General features: G+C 56.3%; 1 protein-coding gene across 1 annotated transcript; it reads right to left on the bottom strand.

Annotated features, from left to right (window-relative positions):
• Positions 1 to 1,082: 1,082 nt before the first annotated feature.
• GPR179 (G protein-coupled receptor 179) lies at positions 1,083 to 15,727 on the bottom strand. The gene is made up of 11 exons (XM_046674834.1): positions 14,934 to 15,727; positions 13,522 to 13,630; positions 11,807 to 11,894; positions 11,135 to 11,370; positions 10,302 to 10,370; positions 9,820 to 9,929; positions 9,275 to 9,513; positions 8,952 to 9,090; positions 8,185 to 8,290; positions 7,538 to 7,684; positions 1,083 to 6,191 (listed from the first exon to the last, which is right to left on the bottom strand). The coding sequence occupies exons 1-11, from the start codon at positions 15,725 to 15,727 to the stop codon at positions 1,083 to 1,085; spliced, it is 7,146 nt and encodes a 2,381-aa protein (XP_046530790.1).

A 15,727-nucleotide genomic window follows, 5' to 3' on the forward strand; every position in this document is an offset into this window, starting at 1 on the left:
GCTGGCTGTAAACTGGACCTCGTTTCTTTCTCAGGATTCTCAGGAAGGAGACTGATGTGGGCCTCTTGTTACTGAGCAAGTGATTTGGAGTGGTTCTCACATCAGAATCAGAGATTCCCCCTGGCTCCAGCTGCATTGACAACAGAGTGGCGTCCCTTTAATGACAGCACAGAAAGGCTAAGATGAGGAGAATGAGCCGGTGAGATGAACTCTCGAGATTGGCAAAAGACAGGGCAGGAAGAAGGGGAGACCATCTGAGAAAGCTGGCGAGGCGCATACTCCTTAAACTGGGACTTGGGGGGTTGGTTCTGGAAGGGAGAACTCCACCCTGGCCAGTGCGTGGAGCGATTGCCTTTCCTCCCACGCTGTCTGTCTCGGATGCTGCTTTGAATGGCAGGTGTTGATATGGAGGTAGGATTGCTTGATGGGCTTTACTTCAGGGGTCAGGCAGAGCAGGTATGAGAATCAGTAAAGCAGAAATTGGAGATCCAAAGTCAAAATGACAAGGGCTGCAAAGCATTTCAGCACCTCTTTTGAGCCATTTTCCCCACCAAATATCTTTGAACTTGAATTAAGTGGCTTCTTAAGCATCCTATGGTGACCTTAATAGCCTTGTCTGATCCTCAGTCTCCATGTTAACCAATGCCTTGTGTGGCTTAGTTTCTTCTAAAAAAAATGGTCCTTTGTAGCCTTCAGAGAAGACTTGGGTCTCCCTATGAGAAAATGTGGTCTGGGCACTGCTGATGTCCTGTCATCCCTAACTTTGGCTTTACAAGTGAGTGTCCAGATACAGATGGCTTGTGTTGAGGACTCTAACTCAATGGGAGGCTTCGTTAGGAACAGAGCATCTGGCCTTTGTTCCCTGGAAAAGGAAGAAGAGTTGGAAGTAAAGAGAGGGTGGGACTTGCTTTTGGGGTCTGAGCTGCACCCTTCTTGTATAATTTGTCTTTGGAATGAATTGACTTCTGACCTTCTTGGAGAGGGGATGTGGCCAAGTGTCTTTGATTCAGCTCTTTGAGAACACCTTGGACTTGGAAGAGACCATGGTTCCTGAAAACTAGCCACCTCACCTGATGGAGTTGTCACTCCCAGTCCCAAGGATAGACAGTTGGAGGGGCAAATTCTTCATGTTGAGCTTTAGAAGCTACTTCTCCTTGGTCTTCAGTTAAGGAGGAAGACTTCTGATCCTCAGCTTCTTGGAGACTTGGCTCTGGGGCTAAGCTGGTCCTTGGCCCAAGTCCTGAAGGTCCTTGGAGCTCCCTGACACCTTCCAGAGTAATAGTACCGGCTGGCTTGCTCACCTTGGGGTGGGGGCTTTTGCTCTCTGGAAGGAAGCTACCCAGAGGTCTGTGGACTAAAAGGTGTGGTGGTTTCTCAGGGGCTGTGGGGAAAAATATTTCTGTCTGAGTTGCTGTTAAAGCCAGGAGGCCAGATTCCTCAGATGGGGCTCTAGTTTCCTCCCAAGGACAGATGTCTGCCATGGTGCCCTTTATTATATTTCCTTCTGGATCTGTGACCTCCCATTGACACAGCTCTGCCATCCTGCTCCCCATACTGCTTGCTCCATGGAGACTGACTGCAAGTTGGTCAGTGTCCAGAGCATCTGGCTGGGGGAGGAGCCCCCCAGAACTTGTGCCTTCCCAGGGGCAGACTGTCTCTTGCTCTCTGCTGACTTTGGCTGCTGCTTTTGAATAGAGTTCTTCAGTCCCTCCAGATCCTGCCTTTTGAAGGAACATCTCTCCTTGCCTTTGGGATTCTCTGTCCACCTCTTGTTCCAGTCCCCATTTCTCTGCTGCTCCTCCACTCACCTCCCAAGGGCAGATTTCTGCTTTCTTGGCAGAGGGCGCCTCTTCCCCTTCCCACGGACACACTTCTGCTACCCTGGCCCCCACACTGCCTGCTGCCTCACAACTGCCTTTGCCTCTGTCAGGAGCTGGTGGGGCTGGTTGTGGAGACAGACCTCCACAATCCTGACTCTCCTGGGGACACACAGCCTCCTGCTTCCCATCTGCCCTCTCTGGCCTTTCCTGAACTGCTACAACTTCAGGCTCTGTTTCCTCTGGGGCTTTCCCCTCCTTCTCTTGAGCTTCCCCTTTTCCATCCAGTCTTGACACCTCTTCCTCAGGGATTCTTTCAGTCACCTCCCAGGGACAGATCTCAGCTTTGGCACTGCTGTCAGGTGCATGAGCATCCAGGGCAGGAGCATTCCATGGGCACCCCTCAGCGAGCCTGCCCCCAATGCTGACCGGCGCCCGAGAGCCAGCTTTAGATTGGTCAAGGCACTGACTGTCTGCGTGGAAGGAAGAACCTGCTGGGGCCATGCTCTCGTGTGAACAGATAGGTTTTAGCTCATTGCTTGCTTTTTCCCCATCTTCAGTAGTGAATTCTTCTCCTTTCGAAGATGGAGCTTTTTCTTGGGTTATGTGTTCTGGGAGGGAGCCTGTCTTTGGGTCTTGTGTCAGGTCCCCTTTCTCTGCTGCCTCCTCACTCACTTCCAAAGAATGCCCCTCTGCCACTTTGCTACTCATGCTGATGGACAAGTCTGAGACCTCCGAAGCCTGAGCAGAGGGTTCCCTCGAGTCCTTCTCCTGAGGGCAAATGGCTTCCTGCTCTTGATCCAGTTTTGTCTCCCATTTTGATATGTTTTCTTCTAGAGAGGTGAGTCTCCCCTTTTCTAGAGTTTCCTCCCTCTGACTTGCTGAATCACTCCCCAACTCTTGCTCCAGTCCCTTCCCAGTAGCTCCTTCATTGACCTCCCAGGGACAAATCTTGGCTTTTTCACTGGTAGGCGCTTCCTCCACTTCCCAGGGACATACCTCAACTGGCCTGCACCCCACACGGTCCAGTTCCTGGAATCCAGCTTTTGGTCTGTCAGTGTCCAGGGTGTCTGAATGCTGAGAGGAGCCCCCTGCATCCAAGGCTACCTTCCGCTCCTGGGCTGGCCTCTCTGGCTTCTTTGGAGCAGTAACAGCTATCTCGCCGGGTCCAGAATCTGCAGAAGCCTTTCTTGTATTGATTGGCAATTCCCTAATGGCCTCAACGGCCAAAGCCCTCTCCTGCGCTGCTCCAGCACTCCCTTCCCAGGGCCGGAGCCCGGCCCTGTCGGCAGGCAGAGTTCCCTCCGCGTCCCACGGACGGATCGCAGCAGTCTTGCTTCCCACACCACCTGACACCTGGAAACTGGCTTTGGGTCTAAATGTGTCTTGAGGACCTGGTTGTGGGGAGAAGCTGCCAGGGTCCACACTCTCCCAAGGACAGACTGCTTCCTGCTTCTTGTTCTGTCCCTCAGGCTTTTCCCAAGCTGTGACATCTTTGATTCCTGATGTTCCAGGCATTTTCTTCTTGTCCTTTTGAGAGTCTCCTCCTTTTCGTGCCTGTCCTGATGTCCAGTCCTCTGTTGTTCTTTCATTCACCTCCCAGGGACAGATTTCTGCCTTGGCAGGTGTTACTTCCTTTATTTCTGGCCTATAGTCTTCCTGTGGACTGTCCTGCATGGGCCTCTTTCCTCCATTGCTGAGGAGTTGGCCACCAGCTCTGGATGAGGAATTGTCTAGACATGGGCTGGAGTGCCCAGGGGCCGTGCTCTCCCAGGGACACACCAGCTCCTCCTGTTGACTAAACTTCTGCTCTGCTCTCCCAGTTTGTGCCCCTGTCTCTCCAGAGCTCCCTTTTCTGGAGGTTTTCCCCTTTTCCTGGAGAGATTCTCTACCTGTCCCCTGACTCAGCATTTCCTTCTCTGTTACCTCGTCACCCAGCTCCCAGGGACACAGCTCCGCTCTCCTGACAGCAGGAGCGTCTCCTGCCTCCCATGGACACACCTCCACGATGCTGCTGCCCAAACCCCCTGAGCACTGGGGGGTTCCTGGGGCCTGAGTGGAGACTGCTGTGGGACCTCGGAAATCTGTCCTCTCCCATGGACAAAGAGACTCCATGTCTCCACCCAGGTTCTGTTCTTTCCAGAAGGTTGCTTTCTTGGGAGATTTCTGCTTTTCCTGGGGGAACTGCTTCACTCCCTCCTGGGACGGTTTCCCATTCTCTCCTCCTCCACTTGCCTCCCAGGGACACAGCTCTGCCTTGGCCTTGTTGGGTATACAAGCTTCTGAGCCAGTGGCTTCCCGCCGTCTCTTCTCCACCTCTCTAGCCTCCGCACTGCCCGACGTCTCAGACCTGCCCTTGGTTCTGTCCGAGTCCTGAGGTGCTGACCGAGGGGACAGACCCCCAGGATCGGCACTCTCCCAGGGACACACAGCTTCCTGCCCCCTGACCAGCCTCTCTGGCTTTTTCCGAGCAATGGCGACCACATCTTTGGACTCTGACTTTTCTGAGGCTTTTCCCCTCTCCTCTTGAGAATCATCTAGATCTTGTCTCAATGCCCCCTTCTCAGGGGCTCCTTCAGTCACCTCCCAGGGGCAGATTTCAGCCTTGCTGCTACTGTCAGGCTGACACGCTGCTGCCTCGGTGACTTCCCAGGGGCATACCTCTGCCACCTTGCAGTCAGCACTGCCCAGGGACTGAAGGCCAGCTTGAGGCAGTTCCTGCCACCCCACAGGGGCTCCTTTTGCTCGCTCAGCATTTTTGTCCCCAGCTGTGCCCTGCCTGACTGGCCTCAGTGTGGTAGGCCCTGTCAAACCTGCTTTCTCAACTTTCCCCTCTTCTAGGCTCTGGGATGTCCTCCTGCCTCTGTTGTCTTGTTCCCTGCTGCCCTCCTGGTGACAGACTTGGAGCATTCTGCTGGTGTGAGCATTCTGTTGGTTCTGGAGGGACTCCTCATCGTCACAAGGGGTGAGGGCCGCCTGCTTACTCACTGCCTTGGGCCGGCCTAACCTGGGAGATCTGGGGCATGCCCCCACCCCCTCTCCTGAAGCTCTGCGCTTCTCCTCCTTCTCAGGACTCCCTGCCCCACTCTCCTTCTCTCGGTAGGTGCTCCGAGAACGGGTCAGAGCTTTGATAGCCAGTCCCAGGCTGCGCATGGAGCCCTGCTGAACAGGGGTCTTGAGGCTGTGGGATTTAGGGAAGATCTTGGGCTTGTTCTCATCCCCATCATCAGCTTCCTCCTGGAGATGGCCATCCTCTGTGTCCTTCCCATTCTCCCCAGACCCCCTTCTCTCTACTGCAACAGAGAGGGCCCGCCAGAGCCTGGCCCGAGCTGGGGCCGGGGAGTGGCTGCTTTGCTCTGGCCCTGAGGGGCCTGCTTGAGCCACATTTTCTTTCTTGACTGGCAGTTCTGCATTCTCCCAGGGACAGATAAAGGTGAGTAAGTTAGGGCTTTGGGGGGGTCCTGGGACTGGTGCCAGGGCAGGGGCCGGAACTGGGGCTGGAGCAGGCATCAGAGCTGGAGCCAAGGTGGAGGTGGGAGACAGCATCCTTGGCTCTCCCAGGCAGGCCCCAGACAGGGCCATGACGGGTGTGGAGACCTGGTGCCGAATAGGTGGGTGAGGCAGTCTTCTCACAGCCTCCTCGTGAAGCTTCCCAGAGGCGTGGGAGCTGTCCATGCTGCTGCTCTTGGCAGGGGAAGGTGGGGCTGACAGGGGGCCTCGAGCTCGCTCCAGCCTCCTGGACGGCCTCCGCCCTGGGCTCGCCAAGGCTGCCTCTGCCTTCTTTCTCTCCTCTCGCTCCTTCGCCTGCCGATAGGTCTCCTCCAAGTAGGCCTGGCTGGCCACGAGCAAGGCCTTTTCCCTGGAGCCAGCCACGACACTGAGCGACTTCTGCAGGGAGGCGGGCCGGGCTCTGGGGAGCTTCTCTCCCACTGTCAGGTTGTGGGCGCTGGCTGACCTGAAGCCCAGGGCAGGGGGCCCTTCCTCTGGCTCCGGGCTCTCAGCCTGAGAGGCCTTCTTGGCTAACTTCCTCCTCAGCAGTGAGTCGAGGAGAGGCGGGTCCTGCTCCCTGCGATGGTCGTGGTGGTCATAGGTGCTGCAGGACTTGCGCAGGGCCGGTGGCCCCTCAGGTTCCTGGAGGCTGGCGCTGAGGAGCCGGCGGCGGGAGGAGCCGGGCAGGCTGCTGTGGCCCGGGGAGCCCGAGTCCCGGGAGTGCTGCCTGGTCAGGGCCTCGGGGAACTCGGCCAGGCACCTCATGAAGGAGCGGCCCAGGCCCTGGCGCCAGCTGCTCCGCTTCTTGGGCAGGTGGGGGTTGTTAGCAGCCATTTCCTTGGTCTTGTGGACCTCTAGCTGGGCATAGAGCTTCTTCAACTCGTCCTGCGGGGAGGGAGGAGTGAGGAGAAGAGCTGACGTTCAGATGGGCGGGCTAAGCTCTCTCCAGCCCCTGGCTGCACTGTTGTCCCCTGCGCCCTTATTCAGACCATTTCCTCTAGGGGATCTCTTTCCCGCCACGCTCTGTCCCTTCCCTGCTTTGAAAATTCTCAGAAATTCACCTCTCTGTTCCTGCAAGACCAGTGCCAACCTAGTTCCAAGCCAGATCCACTCAGTGCTGGGCACTGTGGTCTGGTGGGAAATCAGCAACTTTGGGGATGGGAAACCTGGGTTTGAGGCTGCTGACCCATCATGTGCCTCAAGGCTATTTCCTTGAACTCTGAGCCTCTGCTTCTATAAAGTAACAGTAACTGGCTGCCTGCTTAGGTAGCTTCCTTAAGAGGATTGTATGACGTTGAAGGCCCTGTGGGTGTGAAAAGTGCCATACGCAGGTGTAAATGATGGAATGGGGCTTTGAAAGTCATACTTTGGGTTTATCCCCAGAGCCAGCATAGGGAAGAGTAGACTGGTTGTTGCTCTGCAAAGTGGAGGGGGGTGCAGGCGAGCATTGCTGTGGCAGTGGGCCTCCCTGCTGAATTGGGGTCTCAGTTCAGCCTATACCCAGGGGGCCGGAGCTCAGAGGGTGAGGAGGACACAGCGGGAGAGGCAGGGACAGTTGGGACGAGGGATCTGGGAGATAGAAACAAGTCAAGTCTAGAGGTGGGCCCCAGTGGAGGTGGAGGGGGTAGACAAAATGACGTTCTGAGGTTGTTCCTACACCTTAGGTTTGATAAAACAATGGGCTTAGACCACCAGGTCTCCTTATTTCCCACCCACTGAGCCTCTCGTTAGGGTTCCCCTGACTATAGTGATACTCCTAAGCAGAAAAATAGGAGTAAGGATGCTCTCTTACTGTAGGACTCAGGAAGATCTTCCTTTCTCTAAGATTGCCAGGTCCAGGGAAAGGGGATCCTGGTGTGGAAGTCTCTGGTAGCCACTCACTGCCTGAACCACCCAGCCCCACGGCTGGCCCTAGGGTCACCCATTGCCCTGGTGTGGGTCTTCTTAGTCTGCACTCATGATGCCCCACTAGTGGGGGTGGAGGACACGGGATTGGAGCTCCACTCACGGCTCTGCCTCTAACTGGCCAAGTGGCCTGGGCCTCAGGTACCAGGCTGGTATGTGGCCTCCTTCAAATACAGTCATGGAGAAGGGAGGGAGGCAAGTCTTGGAGAGAGGGAAAACGAGGGGCAGGGCAGGGGACCTGCAGTGGCACACAGCCCAGGTGGCAGGGCAGCAGTGCCAGTCCCTAAAAGCCAGCATCACAAGGAGGCGGGGAGGGTGGCACATACCCGAATATCTCCGGGGTCCAGGCTGCGATCGCTCCAGGCTGACGCAATGCTGCTGCCAAGGTAGGAGGCCGAGCGCTGCAGGCCCAGCTCATCCTCATAAACCTCGTCCACGATCTCCTCTCGGGGAGGAGCCCCCGACTTCCAGAACTGGCCAGGGTGGGCATGATTGGAGAAAGAGTCACCTGGGCTCCCTGTTCACTTCTACTCCCCCTGCCCTGTGGAACACGCCTTTACTTTGTGAATCCTCACCCTACCTCTGATTTGAAATTCTGGGGGTCCGAAGAGTTTTGCTCCGCCTTATCCTCCCTGACTTTCTCTAGCTCAGAGACCAGGGGGGTCCTAACCCCCGCCCCCACAATTCCTAGCCCTGTCCCTCTTTAGCTGCTCCTGAGTTGGTTTTCAGTTGTGTTACAAGAACTCCTCCAGCCCTAGCTCGTATTCCTTTGCTCAGGGATTGGAGGCAGAGAGGTGGTAGCTTCCTCCCCCAAGTGGCTCCTGGCTTAGGGCCCAGGTTGCTCAGAACCCACTCACCCCAGGGTGTCATCCTCACTCTGACCTGGAGAGGGCGCTGCTGCAGCAGCAGACATACAGTGCCCCTTACAAAGGGCTGGGGGTCTGCCTCACATCCAGAAGGGGGAAGACCTCACCTTAGGGATGAAGATCAGAGCCAGTGTGGCGGTGACTGTGCTGTGGGTGTGGAAGAAGAAGAGGAGGAGGGTCCAGTCTGGGTGCAGGGAGGGAACCAGCACAAACCTGAGGGTGGGGTAGGAGGGGGATGGTTGGCAGCAGGTGGGAGTGGCCCTCCTCCCTGCCCCCACTGGCTTACCTTCCCAGCCCCAGCCCTGATCTCCATGGAGGGGCTGGGTGGAATGACGAAGATACTCTTTCTTCTTCCTGCCCTCTCTAGGATGTAGGTCCTAGCTCATGTTAACCCCCACCTCCAAGAAGCCCTCCCAGACTACTCCAGCTCGCCTTCTCTTTCTGCCTATAGCACAGACTCATGCTCCACAACTCTGTTATGGGCTGCCCTGTGGGTTGATTCTGCCTCCGCCACAGGGCCAGGTCCTTGTAGACACTCAGCAGGCCTGTTGCTGGGATCACCGAGGTATGAGGAGGAAGAAGGCAGGGAAAACTGAGTATGTGTGGGAAGGAGCATGATGAGGGTGCTGGAGAAGTGGCTTAGGAATGGGAGAGGAATTAGGAGTGGGGCACGCTTCCTTTTCTTGGGTGTTGGGTTCCATGCAGGAAGGGTATCTGTGGAGTAGGGAGAGAGCTACAGGTGGTGGGCCTTCCTCACATTGCTAAGGCATAGTAGTGTTGCAAGGGCGGCCATGGGATTAAGGGACCTCACCTGGGAAAGGTGAGGCATGATGTTGGGGTGGGAGGAGTCATAAGTAGGAGCTCCTGTCCTCACCTGGCAGCATGGAAGGCAGCAGAGAGCAGCAGCTCGTTGTGCAGGGCGATGCCCATGTAGCGCGGCTCGTGGAAGGCGGAGGGGACAGCCCGGGTGGCGTAGCAGAGGAAGCTGCCCCAGCACAGGAGCAGCATCTCAGCTGTGGGGAAGCAGGGAGGGACAGAGCCAGGCACCACCTTAGCAGCCATGCTGCCCCTTTCTCTGTAGGGCTTGCTGTGGGGAGCCTGGGCCAGGGGTCTGGGTCCAAAGCCAGAGGACAGGACAAGAGGACCCCTAGAGGTGCAGAGCCAGGGGCCAGACTGGGCTCAGCAGAAGCAGCTCACCCACAACCATGATGTAGTCCCAGCGGTCGTGGTGGCAGAGGTAGAAGTGGCGGCCTGTGGGAGTGTGGCCTCGGGTCACCAGGGATGTGTGCTGGATGCCTCTTTCCAGGACCCCCGCCGTCCACACAGCCAGGAAGCCCAGCACTAGCAGCAGGAGCAGCCCCAGACGCCGCAGGAGCCGCCCGCTGCTCAGGTGGGGGCCCCGCTGGGCCGTTCGAGACAGAAAGAGCTGGAGCACTCTACAAGGGTGTGGATGGTGGGTGGGGGGCATGGAGGAGGACCAAGGAGAGGGGCCAGGGCTCTGGCCTCTGTCCATTGCTTCCCTCCCCTCCACACATACCTGTCCTCCCATCCCTTCTGTGGTTCACTGCCCCCTCACCCTCCAGAAAGTTACATGGGGGAGAGGGCTACAGTGATGGGAGAAGGCCTTGGGGGCACAGGGGAGTGGAGCTGGTAAGGGTCTGGCTGTGAAGAACTCCATTCCAAAAATGAGCTGGGGTGGCCTGGAGTGAGCAGCGTGAGAGCAAGGTCTGCCCAGACCCTACCTATAAAGCTTGAGTATAATGGTGCCGTAGACAATGGCAAAACCCAGCAGCCGGACCCAGCGGAGAGCGATGCAGCGGAATATACTGGGCTTGAAGTACAGGATGAAGACCTGGTGGGGAGGGACAAAAAGGGTTGCTCTCCCCTGCACTTCCATTACGTGCCAGGCCTCTGCCAAACACACTGATGATCCTCCTAACAGCCTTGCAATAGAGGCATCGTCACTCCATTCTGTAAAGGAGCAGCTTAAGTCCTAGAAAGGTTAGGTGACTTGTAAGTCTCACAGCAGGTCACAGAGCCCTGTTAAGCCTGGACTGTTTGGCTCCAGAGCTCACTAGGCCAGCCTGGCATTTGTGGATATGAGTAGGGGATTTTGAGGTCTCTGAATCCCCCCAAGAGGGCAGAGAGGAAGAAGGATTCTGGGGTTTGGAGGGTGCCAGGTTGAGACTTGGGAGGTAGGGTTAGCTTCTGGCCACAAACTCACAGGGAAGTACAGCAGCAGGGATCCAAAAAGGATGGTTTCCAGCAGGACAACTCCAGATGCCCGGATCCTCTGTGAACCCAGAGAGAGGCGTGTAAGCAGGGCAGTGGAAGGACAGAGCCTGGACGATGGTGCAGGAGGGTCTCAGCCCTGTTTTAGGAGTCATGCTGTGGCCCTGGGCTAAGGTTTCCCCCTGTAACATTAGCTCCATCCTCTCCATCCACAGCCATGCCCCCACTCCCACCACAGGCTCAGCTCCACTGGCACTGAGCCTGGCTAAGGCCAAGGTTTCACGTAGCCCCTGCCACCCCAGCCACCTGCCCATCCCAATCCCAGCCTGGGCCTTGCTGCAGAAATGGGCTCAAATCAGAGGTTGCTGGAGCTAGAAGGGATCTCACGTGTTTTTCCAAGCTTTGGGTCAGACTGCTCCCTTGTCCAGATAGCCCCTTCTCTGCCTGCTGACCATCTGGTTGACTTTCAAGCCTGGTTCACCTCCATCCTTGCCCCTGTCTTGCTGTGCTGTCATTTTATTTACATGTCTGCTTCCTCCATTCAACTGGGAGCTCCACAAGGATCTGGATCCCTTCCCCTAGTGCCTACACAGTGTTTCGAGTCGAGTCCAATGCCTTCATTTTACAGGTGAGGAAACAGGTCTAAGGCCACCGGTGAGGTCACTTGCCTAATGTCCCATAGTGAGTTAGATTAAGAATCAAGGCCAGAACCTGTTTCTCCCATGGAAAGTTCTAGTCTTAGGTAGTCTCTAGTTTTCAGTTGATGCTAGGGACCCAAGATGGGTAGGACATGTGTTCAGGAGAGAGATGTGGGGCCTTCCTTGCCTTGCTCTGGCGGCAGCGGTAGGAAACCAGCATGCTCAGGAAGATGGCCAGCATGCAGCAGGCCTGGCAGGCCAGCACTGCTGCCCGCAGCGCCAGGGCCTCATCCACCAGGCACGGTGTGGCATCGATGCAGCTAGTGCAGCCCTCAGCACATGGCTGGCACCGCAGCAGCCTCCTGGAGCTGCCTTGTGGGGACCCAAACTGCCCGGAAGGCTGGGCGGCACTCTCCTCTAACCCTATAAAGAACAAGATGGGTGCAGGGAGAGAGGCCCAGCTGGGGCATCCTGAGATCCCAGCCTTCTCTCCCGATGGTCACCACAGCCCTCTCCCTGCCCTCCTATGGTCCCTAGCCCCTGGGGTCGGGAAGGGGAGGAATGAGGAAGTGGGTACTCCCCAGGGAAGGCAGGATAACAGGACGAGGTGATGACATGCTAGGGCTCATTATGAGGTCAACTTGCATCAGATCGGTGTGTTATGGGCTCATTCTCAGAAGGCACAGACACCCCCAAACTGGATCCTGCTTGCCTCTCCATCTCTCCACCTCTCTCTCTGCCCTTGCCCCACAAATTTCCTCCCAGTGTCTTACCCCAGCCTGCCTTTCTTCCCCAGATGGCCCCCTGCAACCAGCCTAATGTGTAAAACACCTGCCTGGCCCTCACCACAGTTACATACCTCCGGGGCGGCTCTCCCCGTAGAAGCCAGGTCGGCAGCGGCAGAGGTATCGGCCAAGGACAAAGCCCTGTCTCTCTAGGGGGACACACTGTGGGAATGACAAACACAACAGGTATTTACATGGGGCTTTCCCTCCTGGGAAGAGATGGAGGGTCCATCTGCCTTTCTATCCATGGTGCCTGGGTCCACACTAGGGAACTTCACCAGAAGCTCTCCCTAGTCTAGGGAAGCCTCCCCCCTCTATGGAAACCCTACTCTACCGCTCACTACTGCCTCTCCTCAAAGAGACCCCCAAGCAAAGAGTACAGGGATGGATCACCCTTTTATTCAGACCAGCAGAGGGATGGGAGCCTTATAGGTCTCACTCCCCAGTGCCCAGCTATCTCTAGAGTGAGGTGCTGGGGGGAGATGGAAGTAGGGAGGACTCCAAGCACAGCCACATCTGTGTGCCTACATCCTGCTTCAAAGGTTGCCCATCAGCCTCCCTCATTGGCACACAGGTGGGTTGAAAAGGCCCCCACAGGGGAGCAGCTTCCTCTGCCAGGGGCCATCTGGCTTTGACACAGGACTGCTTCCCCTAGCCCTAATGCCAGCCTAATGCCAGGCTGGTGGGATGCCAAGGCCAGTTCTTTATTCCACTTCTGCCCATTGATGTTTGCCCAGCAGGGGCCAGAGCAGACCTCAGAGCCAGACAGGGAAGATGAGCACATGGATGAAGCCAGATATGCTGGAGGGAGTGGTCAGGAACAGACAGCAGTGGGGCAAAGGAAGGGGTTAACCCAGGGAGACTGCATATCCAGAGGGTAGTGCTTCTGAAATTGTGACCCAGCTTCCCCTCTTGCCTGGACCATGAACACACTCTTCCTGCCACAGTCTGCACAGTCAGACAAATGTGTACCCAGAGATGTGGATGTGGCTGGGTTTAAAAGCACACTGAACAATGGGAGCCCTTCTCTCTCCCTGGACTGATAGCTCAAACACATGTGTCCTGAAGAGCAGCAGGTCCCCAAACCTGCCCCACCTCCCAGCACGCTGCAGGGCTCGCCTTGGCTTCAGTCCAGCTCAGGAACAAGCATGCAGTCAATGTAACCGTGGAGAAGATTAGTTCATTGGCCTCCCAGTTTCCCAGTACTGGGCTTTCAGGATTACCAGCCATTGCTTTCCATTATCCAAATTCTCCCGCATCCGTGACTTTGATTCTGCCAGCATCTGGCCCGGGTTCCATCACCTTTACCTGAGTCCCAGAGCCTTTCAAGCTCCGTCTTTGGTTAGATTCCTCCCGGGCCCCAACCAGCAATTCCACTTATTTCAACAAAGAAACACCGACAGAGCATCCTTTGTGGGACAGAGGAGCCTGCAGCTCTGTTGACAAGGAGAACGTGGTCCAAGAGAATGAAAGGGGATGATTAATAGAGGCTCAGGAGATGGTCCTGGGGAGGGATCCTGGAGCATGCAGCAACAGAAGGGAGAGAAGACAGACACACTGAGATTTCAAAAGAAGAGGGTGGCTTTCTCAGGTGGAGGGTAGAGGGTAGGCTGCGTATAAAAAGCCTGGTGTCTCATCTTTATCTATCTCATCACCAGGGACTCCACTGATGCCTTGAGAAGCTGATGTGCCTTTGTCAGCTGCTCCTTGGAGCTGGGTGGTGGCAGTGATGGGAAAGGGGGTAGGAGGCAGGACCCTAGTGCCGCCCCCCCATCCTCCTTATCCTTACCTGGGTGCTGTTGAGATCACATAGGTGCGTGTTACCGTACCAGCCTGGGCCGCCGGCACACTGATTGATGTCAACGCTCTGAAGATCTACATCCATCTGCACCTGCCCCCTAGGACAGTGAATGGGCACTTAGGGGCACAGCAAAGGATGCCAAGGTGGACACGTGTCCTTGGGCTGCAGACTATGGGGCAATGCAAGCTTTGCAAACTTTAGCACAGTGGCTGCAATGTGTCGGGAGAGAGGGCACACATGCATTCGTTTCTCTGGTGCTATTAACTCTCACTGTCTCTGTGGGCAACAGTCTCCCTCTCCCTAGGTTATCCCCCCGTCCTTGAGCTTTTCAACATCCTATCGTTTCCTGGTTTCTATCAATGGGTAGAGGGAGGGGGCATGTCAAGACATGTGGCAGCTGGGGCTCTGATGATGTGTCTGAAGGAGATTTTCACACTTCCCCACTACACATATACACACACACACAGAGCTCAGCTATTAACCACCCCTTCACTCTGCCTAAACCAGGTCTGAATTGATCACAGCAAAGGCGATGGGGAATGGAGGAGCCCAAAGCAAGAGCTGCCTGGCCCAAGGGCTTTCAACCTCTGCTCTGGGCTGAGTGGGGAGAGAGCTGGCAAGGAGCCAGGCTTCCTGCCGGTGGGAGGGGAACCCCGTTGGGGACAATGAACGGGGACACATAGCTGGAAAGCAATGTTGATTGTTGAATGCCTTGCAGTATGCCCATTTGCTGCCTACTTCCCACCGGGGCTGTTAATCATCTCTTTACTCTGGTTGAGGGGGGTCACTTATTTGAGGAGTATCACAGGCTCCTGGGTCAGAACAGGCAGAACAGTGGAACCTACTTGATGTAAGAATATAGCCATTGGAAGTGACCCTGGGGACCCTGCCAACTCCTGGACAGAAAGGGCAATGTTCAAAGCCCCCCCAAGAATTTTCCTTTCCATGGAGAAGCCTCCTTTTACAGCTCTAGATTGCTGGAGAGCAGCGAGTGGGTTTAACTCCTAGAGTGCCCATCTGGCTCCTCTGAGATGCCTTGTTCATAGATTGTCACTGTCTTCCACATCAGGCCCTCTCCTGCCTCTTACACCCACTACTCAGACCTGGGGGCCAAGATATATGCTTGGCTATACCCACACATCTGTATACACACACGTGTATACCTACATGTAAGTGGATTGATTCATACACAGAATGTACATTCACACCTGTTTATGTTAACATAGTTACAGATTCCCAGAGTCAACTGCAAATACACACAGCTGAATGCAAATACACACATCTGTGCCCCCCAGACACACATGTGCATGCCAAATTGCTCATGCACAGCTGGCTGGACTTGAACCGCCCCCACCCCTATGTACCCACAAATGCATCGAATCCTGCACAAACCCACTTACCTGACCTCGGGGCTGAGGTCTGGCTTGAGTCCGTAGAAGGTGGCCGAAAGTGTGATAAGCCAGCCGGGACGGAGCCGGCCCTCCTGGCATTCCAGGAAGGGAGGAGACAGCCTCACGTGCTGTATGTCCCCCACATATCCATCTCCCCGTGGCCACTTGGGGCTGCCGAGGCTTTGTAGGTCGTTGGTCAGCACCCGCTTCTGCAGGGCAGGGGTGTCCAGGGCCCCAGTTGGGCTCTCCTCCTGCACCCTGTTCCCAGACAAGTCCTGAAGGATGGTCTCCTCCCCCATCCGGGTTGCCTGCAAGGCCAGCTGCAGGTGGCTGGCCTCTGGTGGAGGGTTAAAGGTCAGCAAAGCCCGGTACGCCCTTGGGTCCCCCTCAGCCACGCTGCGGACCAGTGCCTGGTACCACTCCACATCCTCCTCCACACTGGACTCACGGATGTCGTTGGCTTGTAGCAGCATGTTGAGGAAATTGGCAGCCTGGGCAAGGGTGCTTGCTGCCCTCCACAGGATTGGGGGGAGCCCTGGTCTGGCTTCTGCTCCATGGGCTTCATAGCGCTCACTGCAATTAGCCCCTGACAGCTGTTGGGCATCTCCAGAGTAGAGAAAAGCCAGGGCTGCCTCAGGCCCCTCCAGGGGGACCCACATGGGTACAGATCCTGGCTTGATGTGGGAGGACAGCGGGGGCAGAGAGCGGAGGGGCCGTGGACCCCCTAGAGCCCAGCCGCAGAGGAAACAGCAGCCCAGCAGTCCCCACAGAGGAGGCAGCACGACCACTGTCCTGGTGCCCAT

Source organism: Equus quagga, chromosome 11 (assembly GCF_021613505.1).
Source record: "Equus quagga isolate Etosha38 chromosome 11, UCLA_HA_Equagga_1.0, whole genome shotgun sequence".
Lineage (NCBI taxonomy): Eukaryota > Metazoa > Chordata > Mammalia > Perissodactyla > Equidae > Equus > Equus quagga.